The following is a 14,395-nucleotide window of genomic DNA, read 5'->3' as shown; positions in this document are numbered from 1 at the left end:
AGACTGCACTGCAGCCACCACATTCCCGCAGCTGGCCCGGGCAGTGACAGCGGTGCCAGGACAGGCGGCCTCCTGCTCAGTGAGAGCTGGGAGTCCCGCACAGGAAGGTGTGAGGGCCTCCGGGGAGGCCGGCAGCCTCGGGCTGGGCCGGGCAAGCTCTGCGGCTCCGCTGCCTCCTCCAGGCCGGCTCCGATGGACTGGGGCCCTGGGGGTCCCTGACGCCCATCGCCCACCGCCCACCCACGGGGCCTCTTCTGCGCCTCCCAACCTGCCGCTGGCCGGCGCCTCCTGGCTGAGATGGCGACGTGAGCTGCGGTGCCATGACGATGACAGCAGCGTGTGTGGATGGCGGCGGCCCGGTGAGCCCGCACTGCGCCCGCTGGGACCGGCGGGACAGCGTGGAGAGCGGCTGCCCCACCGAGTGCAGCCAGGAGGAGGCCGAGGGGCAGGCGCGCCAGCTGACGCCCTTCGAGAAGCTGACCCGGGACATGTCCCAGGACGAGAAGGTGGTGAGGGAGATCACGCTGGGCAAGCGGATCGGCTTCTACCGCATCCGAGGGGAAATCGGAAGCGGGAACTTCTCCCAAGTCAAGCTCGGGATTCACTCCCTGACCAAAGGTAGGCCCTGCCCCCCCCCCACCCACCCCCAGGCGGCCCCCGTGGGAGCGGGACCCAGTGCGGGGCTGGGCCAGGAGTCCAGGGCCAGGAAGCCAATGACGCGTTGTCACCGGAGCCCTGCCCGCTGCTATTTCAGTTAATTTTCACGGTAAGGGGGTGAGGACAATGTGTTTGTTTCCTCTTTACAGATAGGGACACTGAGACCCACAGAAGTTACATGTGGCCTCAGCAGTTCAACCTTAGCTGATTCTGACTCCAAACACTCTCCCCTACACCATGTGAATGAATTTACTCAAACACTGTGGGGCCCTGGCCGGTGTTCTCAGTGGTTAGAGCCTCTTCCTACGAAATGAAGGTTCACAGGTTTGATTCCTGGTCAAGGGCATGCACCTGGGCTGCAGGTTCACTCCCTGCCGTCCCCCTCCCTCCCCAGGATGAGTGCAGGAGGCAACCAGTCGATGTGTCTCTTTCACATCGATGTTCTCTCTCTCTCCCTCTCACTCCCTCTCTCTTTCTCCCTCTCTCTCTGTCCCTTCCTCCCTCTTTCCCTTCCACTCTCTCTGAAAAAGCAATGGGAAAAATATTTGCAGATGAGGATTAACAAAAAAAACACTGTGGGGACTCTGTCCTGCTGACATGGAGTGTGGCTTGGTTCTAAGGCAATCCCAGTCCAAGCTTTTGTTTACGCCTCCCGTTCGGATCTGCGGGTCAATACCAACGACGCAGATCGGCCGGGGAGACCTCCGGGATCACACAGTCCGTGGACAGCAGGGTCCAGTCTCCCCTCCTGACCCGAGGCTTGTGTTATATTTGGGGGAAAGGGCTTTGCTCTCAGGACCTTCTATGCTCCAGTCTGCTCTGTACCGTCCTCATTGCTGCTGGGGTCCTTGCTGTCTACCAAAGGCGCACCCCCCCCCTGCTGGGTACCATCACCCTGGGTCCTAGCGCAGCAGCGCCCAGCACGCCTGCCTCGGGGAGGAACCCTGCGGAGAGCCCGGTAGCGTGGGCTCTTCCCCGCTTACCGCTTGCTTAGCTGAAGCCTGGACATTATCAAAGGGAGTTACAACACAGAAAAGGAGCCCTTGCAACTCCGTACAGTTTACGACTTCCTAAGCCCCTGGGCTCGCTCTGCCCTCTCCCCGAGATCCGCCCTGACATGGTCTCTCCTAGGCCCCAGCCCCAGCTGCTCTGCCCCGCTGTCAGAAGGCACACGGCCAAGAATGATGGTTGCGGGTCCCACAGCCACATACTGAACGCTCTCAGCTTTCTTGTCCGTCTCCATCCACATGTTTCTATTGCAGCTCAGATTTTAAAGGGAGAGAACACAGGGGTGGGCAAAACTAGGTTTATGGTTGCGAGTACGTGAATCACAGAGTTTATTCTTATATTATTATTCATATATTATTGTATTATTTATTATTATTGTTAACCTGCTTTTGCCCGCCCCTGTATGATTGCTCACTGGCCAGTTAATGACAGGCCACTTTGGGGTCAAGAGCCTCCCGTGTCAAGTCAGCGGCAGCCTTAGGGTCCGGCGGCCCCATGACTCTCAACAGAGCCCAAGGTCCAGACAGGTGTGTCTGAGAAGGTGAGCAGAGTGCCAGGCATGTCCATCATAGAGACAGGAGCCACCGGACGGCATCTAATTCCGTAGACAGGCTCCAGCGTGGGCTGGACAGGAGAGAGAAGCAACAACAACTGGTATTTATAAGTGGCTTCCTTCTTGGATTCCTCAGGTGTCTGTGATATTACTAAGTTAAGCTAATTCTGGTCCCTGAGTTGCGAGAGCATGACATTTTCCTGCGGTGCACCAGTTGGGCACTTGGGTGGCCTCGCTGGCAGGGGATCCTCACTGCTAACCGGCCCTCTTGTCAAAGGTGCAAGTCATCCCCTCTTGTCAAAGGGGAGGAAGGTCAAAAGCACAGGCAGTGGGGAAATGGAGTCAACAAGCAAGTTCAAACCAACCAGAGAATGTACCGGCAGCTAACAGCACATTAGACTGATGCAACAGGAGAAAGGAATCCCAGCTTCACCTCCCGACTCTTACGCCCTAGTCCTGGCACCACGCCCCATCTCTCTCCTGGGCTTCTACCCATCAGCGAGCCCCCCGAGTGGAGGAAAGAGTAGGAAAATGAGAATGATTGGAACTGAAAGGGGGCAGGAAGGGAAACCTGGGTGCAAAGGCATGCGAGGCGATGAACACAGGTGGCTTCGGGTGCTGGGAAACAGAATCTCGGGCAGGATGATGAAAAGAGGACGAGGCGAGTCAGGGCGAAAAGACTGAGGCTGTCCACGGAGAGGGGACATCTGGCTCCTCTGAGTGGACGGGAAAGGAAAGAAAAGGGGAACGTTCCTCCAAAAGCTGCATCTCTACCAGAGGAAGGTGACTCATTGGCAGTGGCTTAGGAAGCCTTGCTGGGGATTTCAATGCCGGTCCCATAGCCAGGCCCCGCCAGAATAGGCAATACGGGTTGCCATTCCTATCAGTATGGTCCCCATACAAAGCCCCCGGGCCAGATGGTCGCGGGTGTCCTAGGAAACACGGACACGGGCTCGACGAGATCAATAAGGGAGACTTTCCTGGGAAAGCCGAGGGCTCCCGTGGGGCAGCTCCTAGGACAGTGGTCTTTAAACCGGTGCCAGCTGCTCTGATCTCTAGAAAAAGGGCTCCAATCCAGGCCGCTGCTGGCCGGGGTTTACTTTTGTGGCGAACAGCTCAGGTTCCCCCGGGCCTTGCAAGCTGATAGGGTGGCTGAAGCCATCATGATTAGAATCAGGCTGATTAGAAATTTCTCAAAAGAGATGATGCACTTGGCTTCTGAATATTTTATGTCCCATCTGCTGTCACAGAGATCAGCCAAAGCGGCCGCGGTGTCTGTCTCTTTCTCTGGTGTGCCCTTCCTGACCTCTCCTCCCCTGGTCTTCCTCTCGCCACTCTGGTCTCCAGTTTCCTGAACACTTTCTTCTCCTCTCTCAATTTATTTATTTATCAGTTCACTCATTCCGCTTTTCAAAAATATAATAAACTCTCCTGTACCCACACTTGGCTCTGGGCCTTTAACAGAGATGAATGAGGTACCTTCTAGCCTGATAGGGACCCACACTATGTAATGGAGACAGGAAACAATCAGTAAGTGACGTCACCCCGCACGGTACAAAGGGTGTGCTCAGCTGTGCCTGCGGGTGTCAGGAAAGGGTCAGTTGACCAGGAAAGGCTGGGGCTGGGTCTTGAGGTTTGAGGAGAAACTGTACAAGTCACAGGGAAAAGGGAATTCCAGGCAGAGAGAGGATGTCAAGCTCATGGAGGTGTGAGCTGGTCTGGGGAGTATTTGTAGATTTGAAAGCAGTTTGGTGAGGTTGGAGCCTGCGACGCACCACAGAGTGTGGGCGATGCGGTGGGCGATGCAGGCAGGGCTAGATCATGGAGCACCTTCGTGCATATTTGGATTTTGCCATTTTCGTATCGGGGAGCCATTGAAGAGCTTAAAGCAAACAGTTAATACAAGTGATTCATAGAATTTGATTTCAGTGAGGAAGGTGAACTTGAAGTTGGGGTGTGACAAGAGTCAGGGAAGTCAGAATAAAATATTACTCTAATGGTCCAGATGAATGATGATGTCCACCCCAACTCAGGAAGTGGCAATGAGATTGGAGTGAAGGGGATGCATTTGAGAAATGTTTTAGAATATTGGAGAACCTTGTCGTTGACTGGGTGGGGGAGGATGGGGGAGACCAGGGACAGGAGGAATTGGGGAGGAGACCCAGGTCCACAGCTTTGATAGTTAGCAGTCAATAGCAAACACAGGAAAACAAATGGGGTTGACAGTAAAGATTTGGAGGCACTGACTTGGAGGCACATGGAAGTCATGAAGTAATGAGTCCAGCAGCCATCTTGGAGTGCAAGGGAACGTCTGGATGAGAAATCAAGATTTGGAGCTTAACAAATCCATGGTATGCTAAAAGTCTTGGGTGTCCTGGTCACAAGCTCCTTGGTGCCAGATCTTGTATCATATTGTTCCTTGGAGTTCCCCCACATGCATTATAAGTAACTAGAGGCCCGGTGCATGAAAGTTGTGCACTCAGGGGAGTCCCTCAGACCGGCCTGAGTCCTCTTGTAGTCCGGGAGCCCTCAAGGGATGTCCAACTGACGGCTTAGGCCCACCCTCCACAGGCCTAAGCACTGCTGTGGAGGCGTGAGAGGCTCCCTCCACTGCCGCTGCGCTTGGCAGCCATGAGCCCGGCTTCTGGCTGAGGGGCACTTTCCCTGTGGGAGCACACTGACCACCAGGGGGCAGCTCCTGTGTTGAGCATATTCCCCCTGGTGGTCAGTGCACATCATAGCAACCGGTCATTCCGCTGTTCGGTCGATTTGTATTTTAGACTTTTATTATCCTATATAATAAAAGCCTAATATGCTAAGTGTCCAGTCACCCAGTTGGCCGTTCAACCAATCAAAGTGTAATATGCTAATGATATGCTAAGGCCACTCAACTGCTTGCTATGATTTGCACTGACCACCAGGGGGCAGACACTCTGACCTGTAGGTTAGCTTGCTGCTGGGGTCTGGCTGATCGGGACTGAGTGAGATGAGCCATATATGCCCTGGAGCCCTCCTGTGGTTCCTCCCCAGCTGGCCAACCTGGTGGTCAGTGGCTCAGCCACAAGCCGGGCTGACAGTGGGCGCACACAGTGGCCCGCCTCTACAGCAGTGCTAAGGATATCCGACTGACGGCTTAGGCCTGCTACCAGTCCGACATCCCCTGAGGGCTCCCCAACTGCGAGAGGGCACAGGCTGGGCTGAGGGACCCCCCCCCCCCATGCATGAATTTTGTGCACTGGGCCTCTAGTATAGGATAAGCATTCAAAAAATGTTTGCTGAATTGTTGGCATACTAACTTCTCATGAAAATGTAGTATTGGTGGGGAAGAGATATTAGAGGGAGCAATGCAGGGCAGTACTCTCTGGGAGGTTCTCTACACTGTGACTTCCTAGGAGGACCCAACGGGGAACTAACTCAGTCTCTACTAAAGCTTAATACAGAAGACCCACTGATTTTTTAAAAAGTGATCCCTTCTCTTGAAAACATGGGGGAAAAAAACAAAAAACACCCAGCAATTAAAAATCATGTGTTCTTATTTTAAAAATAGTTAAGTGACTTGTGAATCCATCCCAAAAATAAGTCCAACATTAGAAATACGATAATCAAAAAAAATGTTCATTGTGGCCTTATTTATAGTGCAATGGACTGGGAATCATTTATATAATCCAACAACATTAGGAATAGTCAATTAAACTAAAACACACATTGGACGTGATGTTACGGAGCCATTAACAATCATGACAATCAAGAGTGAGTGGCAATGCGGAAGATGCATTGAACAGACAATAAATGAAAAAGCAAGACCCAAAATTGAGTATACACTGTGAGGCTAACGCTTTCCCTGCGTTCTTGTGAAGATTGCGTGAGATCATTCATTCAACAGATATTTGTTGAGCATCTATTGGGTAATAGGCCCTCTTCTAGGGACTGGGGATACCGAAATGAACAAAATAGACAATAATCTCTGGTGTATGGAGCTTATGGTCTAGTGGGGAGAGACAGACAGAAGCCAGTCAGTCAAATACCATTGTGTAGTGACAAATGATAAGAAGGAGCACCGAGGGCTGCAGCTTTAGAGGTAAGTTGGCCAGGGACGGCCTTACTGAGGGAGGTGATCATTGGACGGAAAGAACAAATAAGGGATCTGGTCATGGATGCATCTGAGGGAAAGTGGTCGGGCAGAGGGAATAGCAAGCATCAGAGCGCCAGGGCAGGAGTGTGACTGTTGTTCTCTAGAAACAGCCAAGGGGGATGAGGACAGAGAATAACAGGGACCAGATCGTGTGGGGCCAATATGTCCTCGTAAGGACTTGGGCTTTTCCTATGAGTGAAACCAGAGCCTTGGCAGGAGCAGAGACAAGAGATGATCTGCCTTTTGCTTTAAGAGGATCACCCTGGCTCTCTGTTGGAAATAGTTTGCAAGGGGTCGAAGGCAGAAAAGGAGAGATCATTTAGGAGCCTACTACAATAATCCAGGCAATAGATAGTGGTGCCTTGGACCAGGACAGTACCCGGAGATGCCGAGGAGTGGCTGGGTGCTGGCTCTGTTTAGAAGGTAGACATAACAGGATTTGCCAATAGACTGAAAATGGCGTGACAAGAAGAGTCAAATGCTCAAGGCTCTTGTCTGCACAATGGTGAAAATAGCATTTCCATTTGAGAAGACGGTAGGAGGAGCAGGTTTGGGGTTGAGGAGATCACTGCTCAGTATTGACTATGTTATGTTAGACATGCTTATTGCACATCTTTTCATGTCATTCTTCTGATAGCTGCACAGTATACCATGATATAGGTCACTGAACCACACTCTAGCTTAACCATCTCTTGCTGGACACTTAAGCTGTTCCCAGCATCACAGAAGTCTTCTTAGGCCCACATGCAACCTTGTTCGGATGTCAGATCATTTCCTTAAGATTAATTGTGAGAAGTGAAATGGCTGGGTCAAAGGGTACAACCATTTTTAACGCTCTCAATACGTTAATACCAAACGACCATGAATTAGTATAATAGTCTAGGACCATTGTACCAATTAATTCCCCCCCCACACACACACACACACTAAGTACTGGTGCGTCCAGGCACTGACAAAGCCAGATAGGACACAGCCCACACACGGACGGGCAGGAGGAGGGGACCAACCAGAAGTCAACATTTACAGGCCAGCGTGCTGAGATTACAGTGCAGAGAAACACAGAATCGGGACACCAGGATCCTCATAGAATGGGAGTCATGGAAGGCCTCCTGGAGGAGGTTGGTTTGGAGGCTGGCCTTGAGAGACCGTCAGGAGTAAACCGAGTAATGGACAGGAAAGGGGTCATACACCAGATAAATGAGCCAGGCAGAGGAAAGCTTCCAGGCACACGAGTTGCATCCCTTTTCAAGGAACAACAGAAGGTTCTGTAACAGTTGGAGTCAAGTTGTGGATGGGAGGTGAGGATGATGGACAGGAAGTGAGGATGGAGGATGGGTGATGGATGGTGAAAAGGAGGTGAGGATGGTAGAGAGGAGGTAAGGATGGTGGACGGAGGGGAGGATGGTGGACAGGCGGGGAGGATGGTGGACAGGAGCGGAGGATGGTAGATAGGGGTGATGGATGGCGAAAAGGAGGTGAGGTTGGTGAAAAGGAGGTAAGGATGGTGGACAGGAGGGGAGGATGGTGGACAGGGTGAAGGATGGTGAGGCTGAGGAGGTGGGTGGGTCTGATCAAGAGGGGCTTTCTTGGCTAAGCAAAGGAACTTTAATGTCATCCAGAAAACTGGGTAAAGATCATCAACTACAAACTCCTTGGGAGGCAGGAGTTGGCATCAGGCCTGTGCAGGGAAGACCAGGGATGAGCTCTGTGAGCTTGGGGACAGCCATTTAACCTCCGTCTCATAAAATAAAGGGGCTGATCTAGGTCCCTTTGGGTTCTAAATATATATTTTTAAAAATATATATCTTTATTGATTTCAGAGAGGAAGGGAGAGGGAGAGAGAGATAGAAACATTAATGATGAGAATCATTCATTGGCTGTCTCCTGCACGACCCGGGATCAAGCCCACGACGCCGCCTGGCAGGAATCAAACTGACCTCCTGGTTCATAGGTCGACGCTCAACCACTGAGCCGCTGCAGCTGGGCTGGTTCTAAATTCCTATGAGCCTATGAACACTGGCACATTCTTTTCTTTTTTTCCAGAAAAGGTGGCCATTAAAATCCTGGACAAGACCAAGTTAGACCAGAAAACCCAGCGGCTGCTCTCCCGGGAAATCTCCAGCATGGAGAAACTGCACCACCCCAACATCATCCGCCTTTACGAAGTCGTGGAGACCCTGTCCAAGCTGCACTTGGTGATGGAGTACGCGGGGGGCGGGGAGCTCTTCGGGAAAATTAGCACCGAAGGGAAGCTCTCGGAGCCAGAAAGCAAGTTCATCTTCTCCCAGATTGTGTCTGCCGTGAAGCACATGGTGAGTGGGCGCGGAAGGAGAGTCTTGCTCTCATTCTACCCACAGTGGGAGCGAGCGGCTTCCATTTACCATCACGCAGCAGCCCAGAGGGTGTCAGTCTCACGGGCAGACAGTAGCCCCTTCTCTGCAGGTCAGAAGCCTGGCTGCGCTCGTTCTCCTTGCCTCTGAAGCATCACCCAGGAATCTCCAGTTACAGGGCAGCCTCCTGGCTTCTGGAAGTTAGCAGGAGTCACTCTGAGCAGCCCAATGACACCCACCCACTCTGGTCACACCATCTCTCCAACCCCATCTTCCTGTAGCCAGAGAGCTAGCTCCCCGCCCTTTCTTGGCCTTGCCTTCCTAACTCTGTGTTGAGGATGCCCTCTCCCCTATCAACACGTCTCACATTCCAACTCCCATCCACCCTTCATGACCCAGCTCAGACCTGTCTCTCTGAAACCCCCTTCAATCTCACAGCAGCACCCACCGATCTTTCTCGACTTCCGTGAACTCCTCTACCTCTTGCTGCCTCTGTGCTCAGACTTTATGGTATACTATTTTAGTCCCTTATTCTTTCTTTAGCTAAATCTGGACTCCTAAAGCACATTCCCTAGATATTTTTTTAAAAATATATGTTTTTTATTGATTTCAGAAAGAAAGAGAGATAAAAACATCAACGATCAGAGAGAATCACTGACTGGCTGCCTCTTGCATGCCCCCTACTGGGGATCAAGCCCAAAACCTGGGGATGTGCCCCGACCAGGAATTGAACCTTGACCTCCTGGTTCGTAGATCTCTACTGAGCCACGCCGGCTGGGCTAGATCTTCGAAGAGCTGTGCTCTGGTGCCTTTTTTTTTTTTTTTTTCAATTTTTTTTATTAAGGTATTATATGTGTACATATCTTACCATTGCCCCCCCCCCCTCTGGTGCCTTTTGTAGCGCTGGCTGAGTTGCTGGGCGCAGGAGGAACTGACTGCAGACCCGACCACCACTTTCACGACTTTAGTGCAGACGTTTGGCTGCCCTCTTTACCCAGTCTCAGTCAGTCCAACGGGCAGAAGAGAGACACTTGTCTGGGGTCTTAGTTGAGAGGCTGTTTCTAGTTCACTCCTTTGCCTGGATGTTGTGGGGTCAGCGACCTCCTGGCCAAATGATCAGCAGGGAATTAGTGACCTGGCAGACCCAAGCGAGCAGGCAGGAGGACTGGGGGAGGAAGGAATGAGCCGGAGAGAAGAGCCTGGTCGCAGTGGCGGCGGGCGCGTTAGCCTGTCATTAAGTGGCCTCTGCTGTAGTGAACCTTCCCGGGCCCAGCAACAAGCCAGACACCTCACACAACAGGGCAGTTGGGAAAGGAGTCTTCCATGTTCTCCTTGGAGAAGAAATCAGAAGACCCAGCAATAGAGGGTGCAGACCGAGTCCTCCAGAGCTCGGAGCCCTGACGTTCCTCCCAGCACTCTGGTCTCCAGAGGATGAATCGCAGACATGGTTCCAAATTTCATGGCGGGTATCTACTCGGTGCCAGCACCCTGCTGAGCGGGACAGACACAGCATCATTTACAGTTCTCCCAACGCCCCATGAGGTGCCCATCAGTATCCCATTTTACAAGGTAGAGAACTGACACAGCTGGTATCGTTGAACCTACAGCCAAGCTGTCAGGCTCCAAAGCCTGGATTCTTACCCCAGGAGACCCATCAGCAAGAGTAACAGTAAAGCACATCCCAGGAGTCGTTGGGACTGAGCAGGTGAAGATTGTCTGGATTCAGCACGCCAGGGTGGGGGTGTGGCCTGGCTCAACCCACAGCGCACCTGCTGCTGGAACCTCCTCCCTTCTACTGACCTCTGTGAGATGGAGGAGCCGCCTGGAGGTCTTAGTTGAGAGGCTGTTTCTAGTTCACTCCTTTGCCTAGATGTTGTGGGGTCAGCGACCTCCTGGCCAAATGATCAGCAGGGAATTAGTGACCTGGAGACCCAAGAGAGCAGGCAGGAGGAATGGGGGAGGAAGGAGTGAGCCGGAGACAAAACTCCAGCTTTGTCTACAACGGAAGAGCTGCTGTGCAGGAGACACCCACCCTGTGGTGGACAAGCTGGGAGGGCGCAAGGCCTTGTTGGGGTTGACCCTAGTCAAGAGATTGCTCAGCCGGAAACACCCATCTATGACCTCAAAACAAAGGACTATTGTCTCACTGTGTTCCGGAACAGTAGTTTCGTAAGATCTGGGTCTTATTTCTGGCTCTGATTCCCGAGTTCACACATGGGTGACAGACTACAACCTCACCCCACAGGAAAATGAAGCCTTTCATCCCTATGGGGCCTGTGGGTGTTGTTTGGCTACAGGTTTTGGCTGAGCAGCTCTCCAGGTTTGCTGACACGGTTAATCTCCACTGAATTTCCGGTATTACGTCATCTCACTGTTTCAGAGCTACAGATGCATACTTCCTGCTGGTATTTCACTCTGGAAATGACCGTTCTCCCCTCTGTCTCCTCCCACAGCATGAAAACCAAATTATCCACAGAGACCTGAAAGCAGAAAACGTGTTCTACACCAGCAACACCTGTGTGAAGGTGGGCGATTTCGGGTTCAGCACAGTGAGTAGAAAAGGGGAGATGCTGAACACGTTCTGTGGGTCCCCTCCCTACGCTGCACCCGAACTATTCCGAGATGAGCACTACGTGGGCGTGTATGTGGACATCTGGGCCTTGGGGGTGCTTCTCTACTTCATGGTGACTGGCACCATGCCATTTCGGGCAGAGACCGTGGCCAAGCTGAAGAAGAGCATCCTCGAGGGCACGTACAATGTGCCTCCCCACATGTCGGAGCCCTGCCTCCGCCTCATCCGGGGAGTCCTCCAGCCCATACCCTCTGAGCGGTACGGGATCGATTCCATCATGAACCATGAGTGGATGCAAGGGGTGCCATACCCCACCCCTCTGGAACCTTTCCAGCTTGACCCCAGACATTTGTCAGAAACCAGCACCCTCAAAGAAGAAGAACATGAGGTCAAAAGCACGTTAGAACATTTGGGTATCACAGAAGAGCATATCCGGAACAACCAAGGGCGAGATGCCCGCAGCTCCATCACCGGGGTCTACCGCATCGTTCTGCATCGGGTCCAAAGGAAGAAGGCTTTGGAGAGTGTCCCAGTAATGATACTACCAGACCCTAAAGATCGGGACCTGAAGAAAGGGTCCCGTGTCTACAGAGGCATAAGACACACATCCAAATTGTGCTCAATTTTATAAATTGTGTTAGACTATTGGTAATTAACCAAGGTCATTGTTGCTGCTTTTAAATTTTTTCACAGTCAACTTGGTGGGGACATTTTTATAATTTCTGAATAAATTTAAATTTAAGGTATGCATTCTTTCCCCCAAAAGAAGTGTATTAGCTCAGGTTCTGGCTTGATTTACAATCTCCTCTTGTTCCAAATCTCCAGCTTTGTCTACAGTGGAAGAGCTGCTGTGCAGGAGACTCCCCTATGGAGCAGGACTTGCTTCAGGGGGGCTTTGGTGCTCACTGAGTCTGCCCCTGAGTGTGTTACTTGTGGGTGTGTAGAGTTGTAATCTGGTATGGCCTGAAGCTGTCCACCGGGTGTACTGGTTCTAGGGCCTCCAGGGATGTGCAAAGTCAGCCACTGCCTGGGGCCACCTGGCAGGAGCTACAGAGAGATCTGCAGATGGCTATTTGCTATTTGTATTGGGGGTGGAGGTGCCCAGACGAGGCCCAGCTGTGAAGCAAGGCAGGCTGGTGCTAGTGCCTAGTGCCGGGTCTTGGGCCTTTCATTGATAGGTGTGGGGCACGGCTGCTCCAGCTGCAGCTTGTTTAAGAGATTTTAGCAAAGTGTGAAGCCTGAGCCAGGACTGGCCATTCCTATGGAAAAGCTGCGCAAACAGCTTGGGTGGGACTGCAAATTGGATGGGGTGGCGTCTCGGAATCCCCAGGGCAGAGCAGTGTGCTACAGGCTGATACTCAGATATGGTGCCTGTCAGTCAGCCCTGTGACAGGGGAGGTCCCAGCAATGAGGGAACAATGACCCCTGCAAACACCACTGTCTGGGAGAAAGCTGCCCCGATGCCAGACAATCCAGTTCCTCCCCATATGTGTCTGGGTCCCCCAAAACCTCCCCAGTGCTGTGAGTCTGAGTAAGTTTGTGTGCTGGCCCTTTAAATGGGTCTCCAGCAGTCTCCCTATCTCAGCCACAGCCCTGCTGGTTTTTACAGCCCGTAGTTTTGGGCCTTCTCTTCCCAGCTCTGGAACCCTGGGCTGGGGGGCTAGTGTGGGGCTGGGACCCCTTTCTCCTCACTGGCAGCCTCCGCAGGGACAGGGGCAATCTCCCTCCCGATTAAAATAACGGCACACGTGGGTGTGGGCCAGCCCGTTCATGCCTCCTCCTCTCCTGCACTTTCTTCTTTACTTCTCTATTGTAGGACTTCCATTCAGCCACCTTTCAGGCGGTTCTGAATGATGGTGGTTCTGTATTTTAGTAGTAATTTTGATGTGGTTGTGGGAGGCAGCGAGTACAGGCGTTTGCCTACGCCACCATCTTGGTTCTCTACCTGCCACTGTCAGATGCTAGATCCACCTTGACACAGTGGGCAGGCATGATGTTCTGCAGAATGTCAAGGTCCTTCAGACTCTATTGACACAGAGCAGGAGATTGGTCAGCACCTGGGGCAACGGAGTAAATGACAATCGATGTCCATCCCAGAGAAACGTGAACTGTTTTTGATCCTCCATTCCCTGGTCTCGTTCCAGTGTAGACTTTTATCCAACAGTCCTCAAAAATTCTGGGTGTATATGTTGCATACACGGGTGGCAGCAGAGAGACTTGGCCTCTCCCACTGCACGGGACCTGTCAATCAACTTACACCTGGGGCCATGATTTTCTCACTGCGACAGGCTACCCCAGGCTCTGCTCACCGACTTACCTCCTTTCTTTCTCTTTTTGGTTATGCACGTCAAGTAACTAACACTCCAGCCAGCTGTCACTACGAACTCTGTGATCTGTTAGCCATTGTCACGAGCCCCCGCAGGGCAAGACACCCTGATTCCCACTCCAGCCTTACGTCCATTCGATTATGTCCACCTCGCCTGACGTTTGTATAATACCACATGGCCTCTGCCATGCTAGACTCCCACTGTCCCGTTTGCAAAGGCGCGCCCGGTTCCACGCAGTGCTTCCCCATCAATCAATCCCTGACGTTCGCACAGATGCTGCGCACTCCCATCGCCTCAGGGAAGGGAGCGTGCTCCTGGGAAACAGGTGGTTCTTCAGTCTCACGTAATGAATCCGTTCTGACAGTCACACCTCCCGGAACTTCCTGTCCCTGCCCTGAACACTATGTCACGGCAGCTCCACCGTGTGCGCCTCATTCACTGTGAGCCAAGCTCATGGCCAACCTCAACAGCTGTCCCTGCAGGACATAAGGACCGGCTCAGGCGCCCTCACTCCAAGTCACAGTTAAATGCTCCCATGATAATAAACTGCCCCTTATCCTGCCTCATATTTGTCCCTCCACCTCCACCCCTGGCCCAGTCCCCTCAGGATCCTCCCCCACTCCTTTTTAAAGCAAGTATTCATGTTTGTGTCAAGATTACATAGCTCTAAGTTACTTAAAGATCATGTTACACCAGGCTGGCATGGCTCAGCGGTTGAGCATCGACCTATGAACCAATAGGTCACGGTTCAATTCCCGGTCAGGGCACTTGCCCACATTCCCCCTTGTCTCCTGACAGTGCACCTCAGCCAGGCTC

At 52.3% G+C, this 14,395-nt stretch overlaps 1 protein-coding gene across 1 annotated transcript; it reads left to right on the top strand.

Moving 5' to 3' along the window:
* Positions 1–320: 320 nt before the first annotated feature.
* NIM1K (NIM1 serine/threonine protein kinase) lies at positions 321–11,883 on the top strand (the record flags this gene model as incomplete). Its single annotated transcript, XM_079795964.1, has 3 exons — positions 321–618; positions 8,394–8,662; positions 11,134–11,883. 3 exons carry the CDS (start codon positions 321–323, stop codon positions 11,881–11,883), a joined length of 1,317 nt encoding a protein of 438 aa, XP_079652090.1.
* Between the last annotated feature and the right edge of the window lie 2,512 nt (positions 11,884–14,395).

This window comes from Cnephaeus nilssonii, assembly GCF_951640355.1.
Source record: "Cnephaeus nilssonii genome assembly, chromosome: 2".
Classification (NCBI taxonomy): Eukaryota; Metazoa; Chordata; class Mammalia; order Chiroptera; family Vespertilionidae; genus Cnephaeus; species Cnephaeus nilssonii.
Note: the sequence above shows the minus strand (reverse complement) of the source record. Positions and strands in the feature narration are given on the sequence as shown.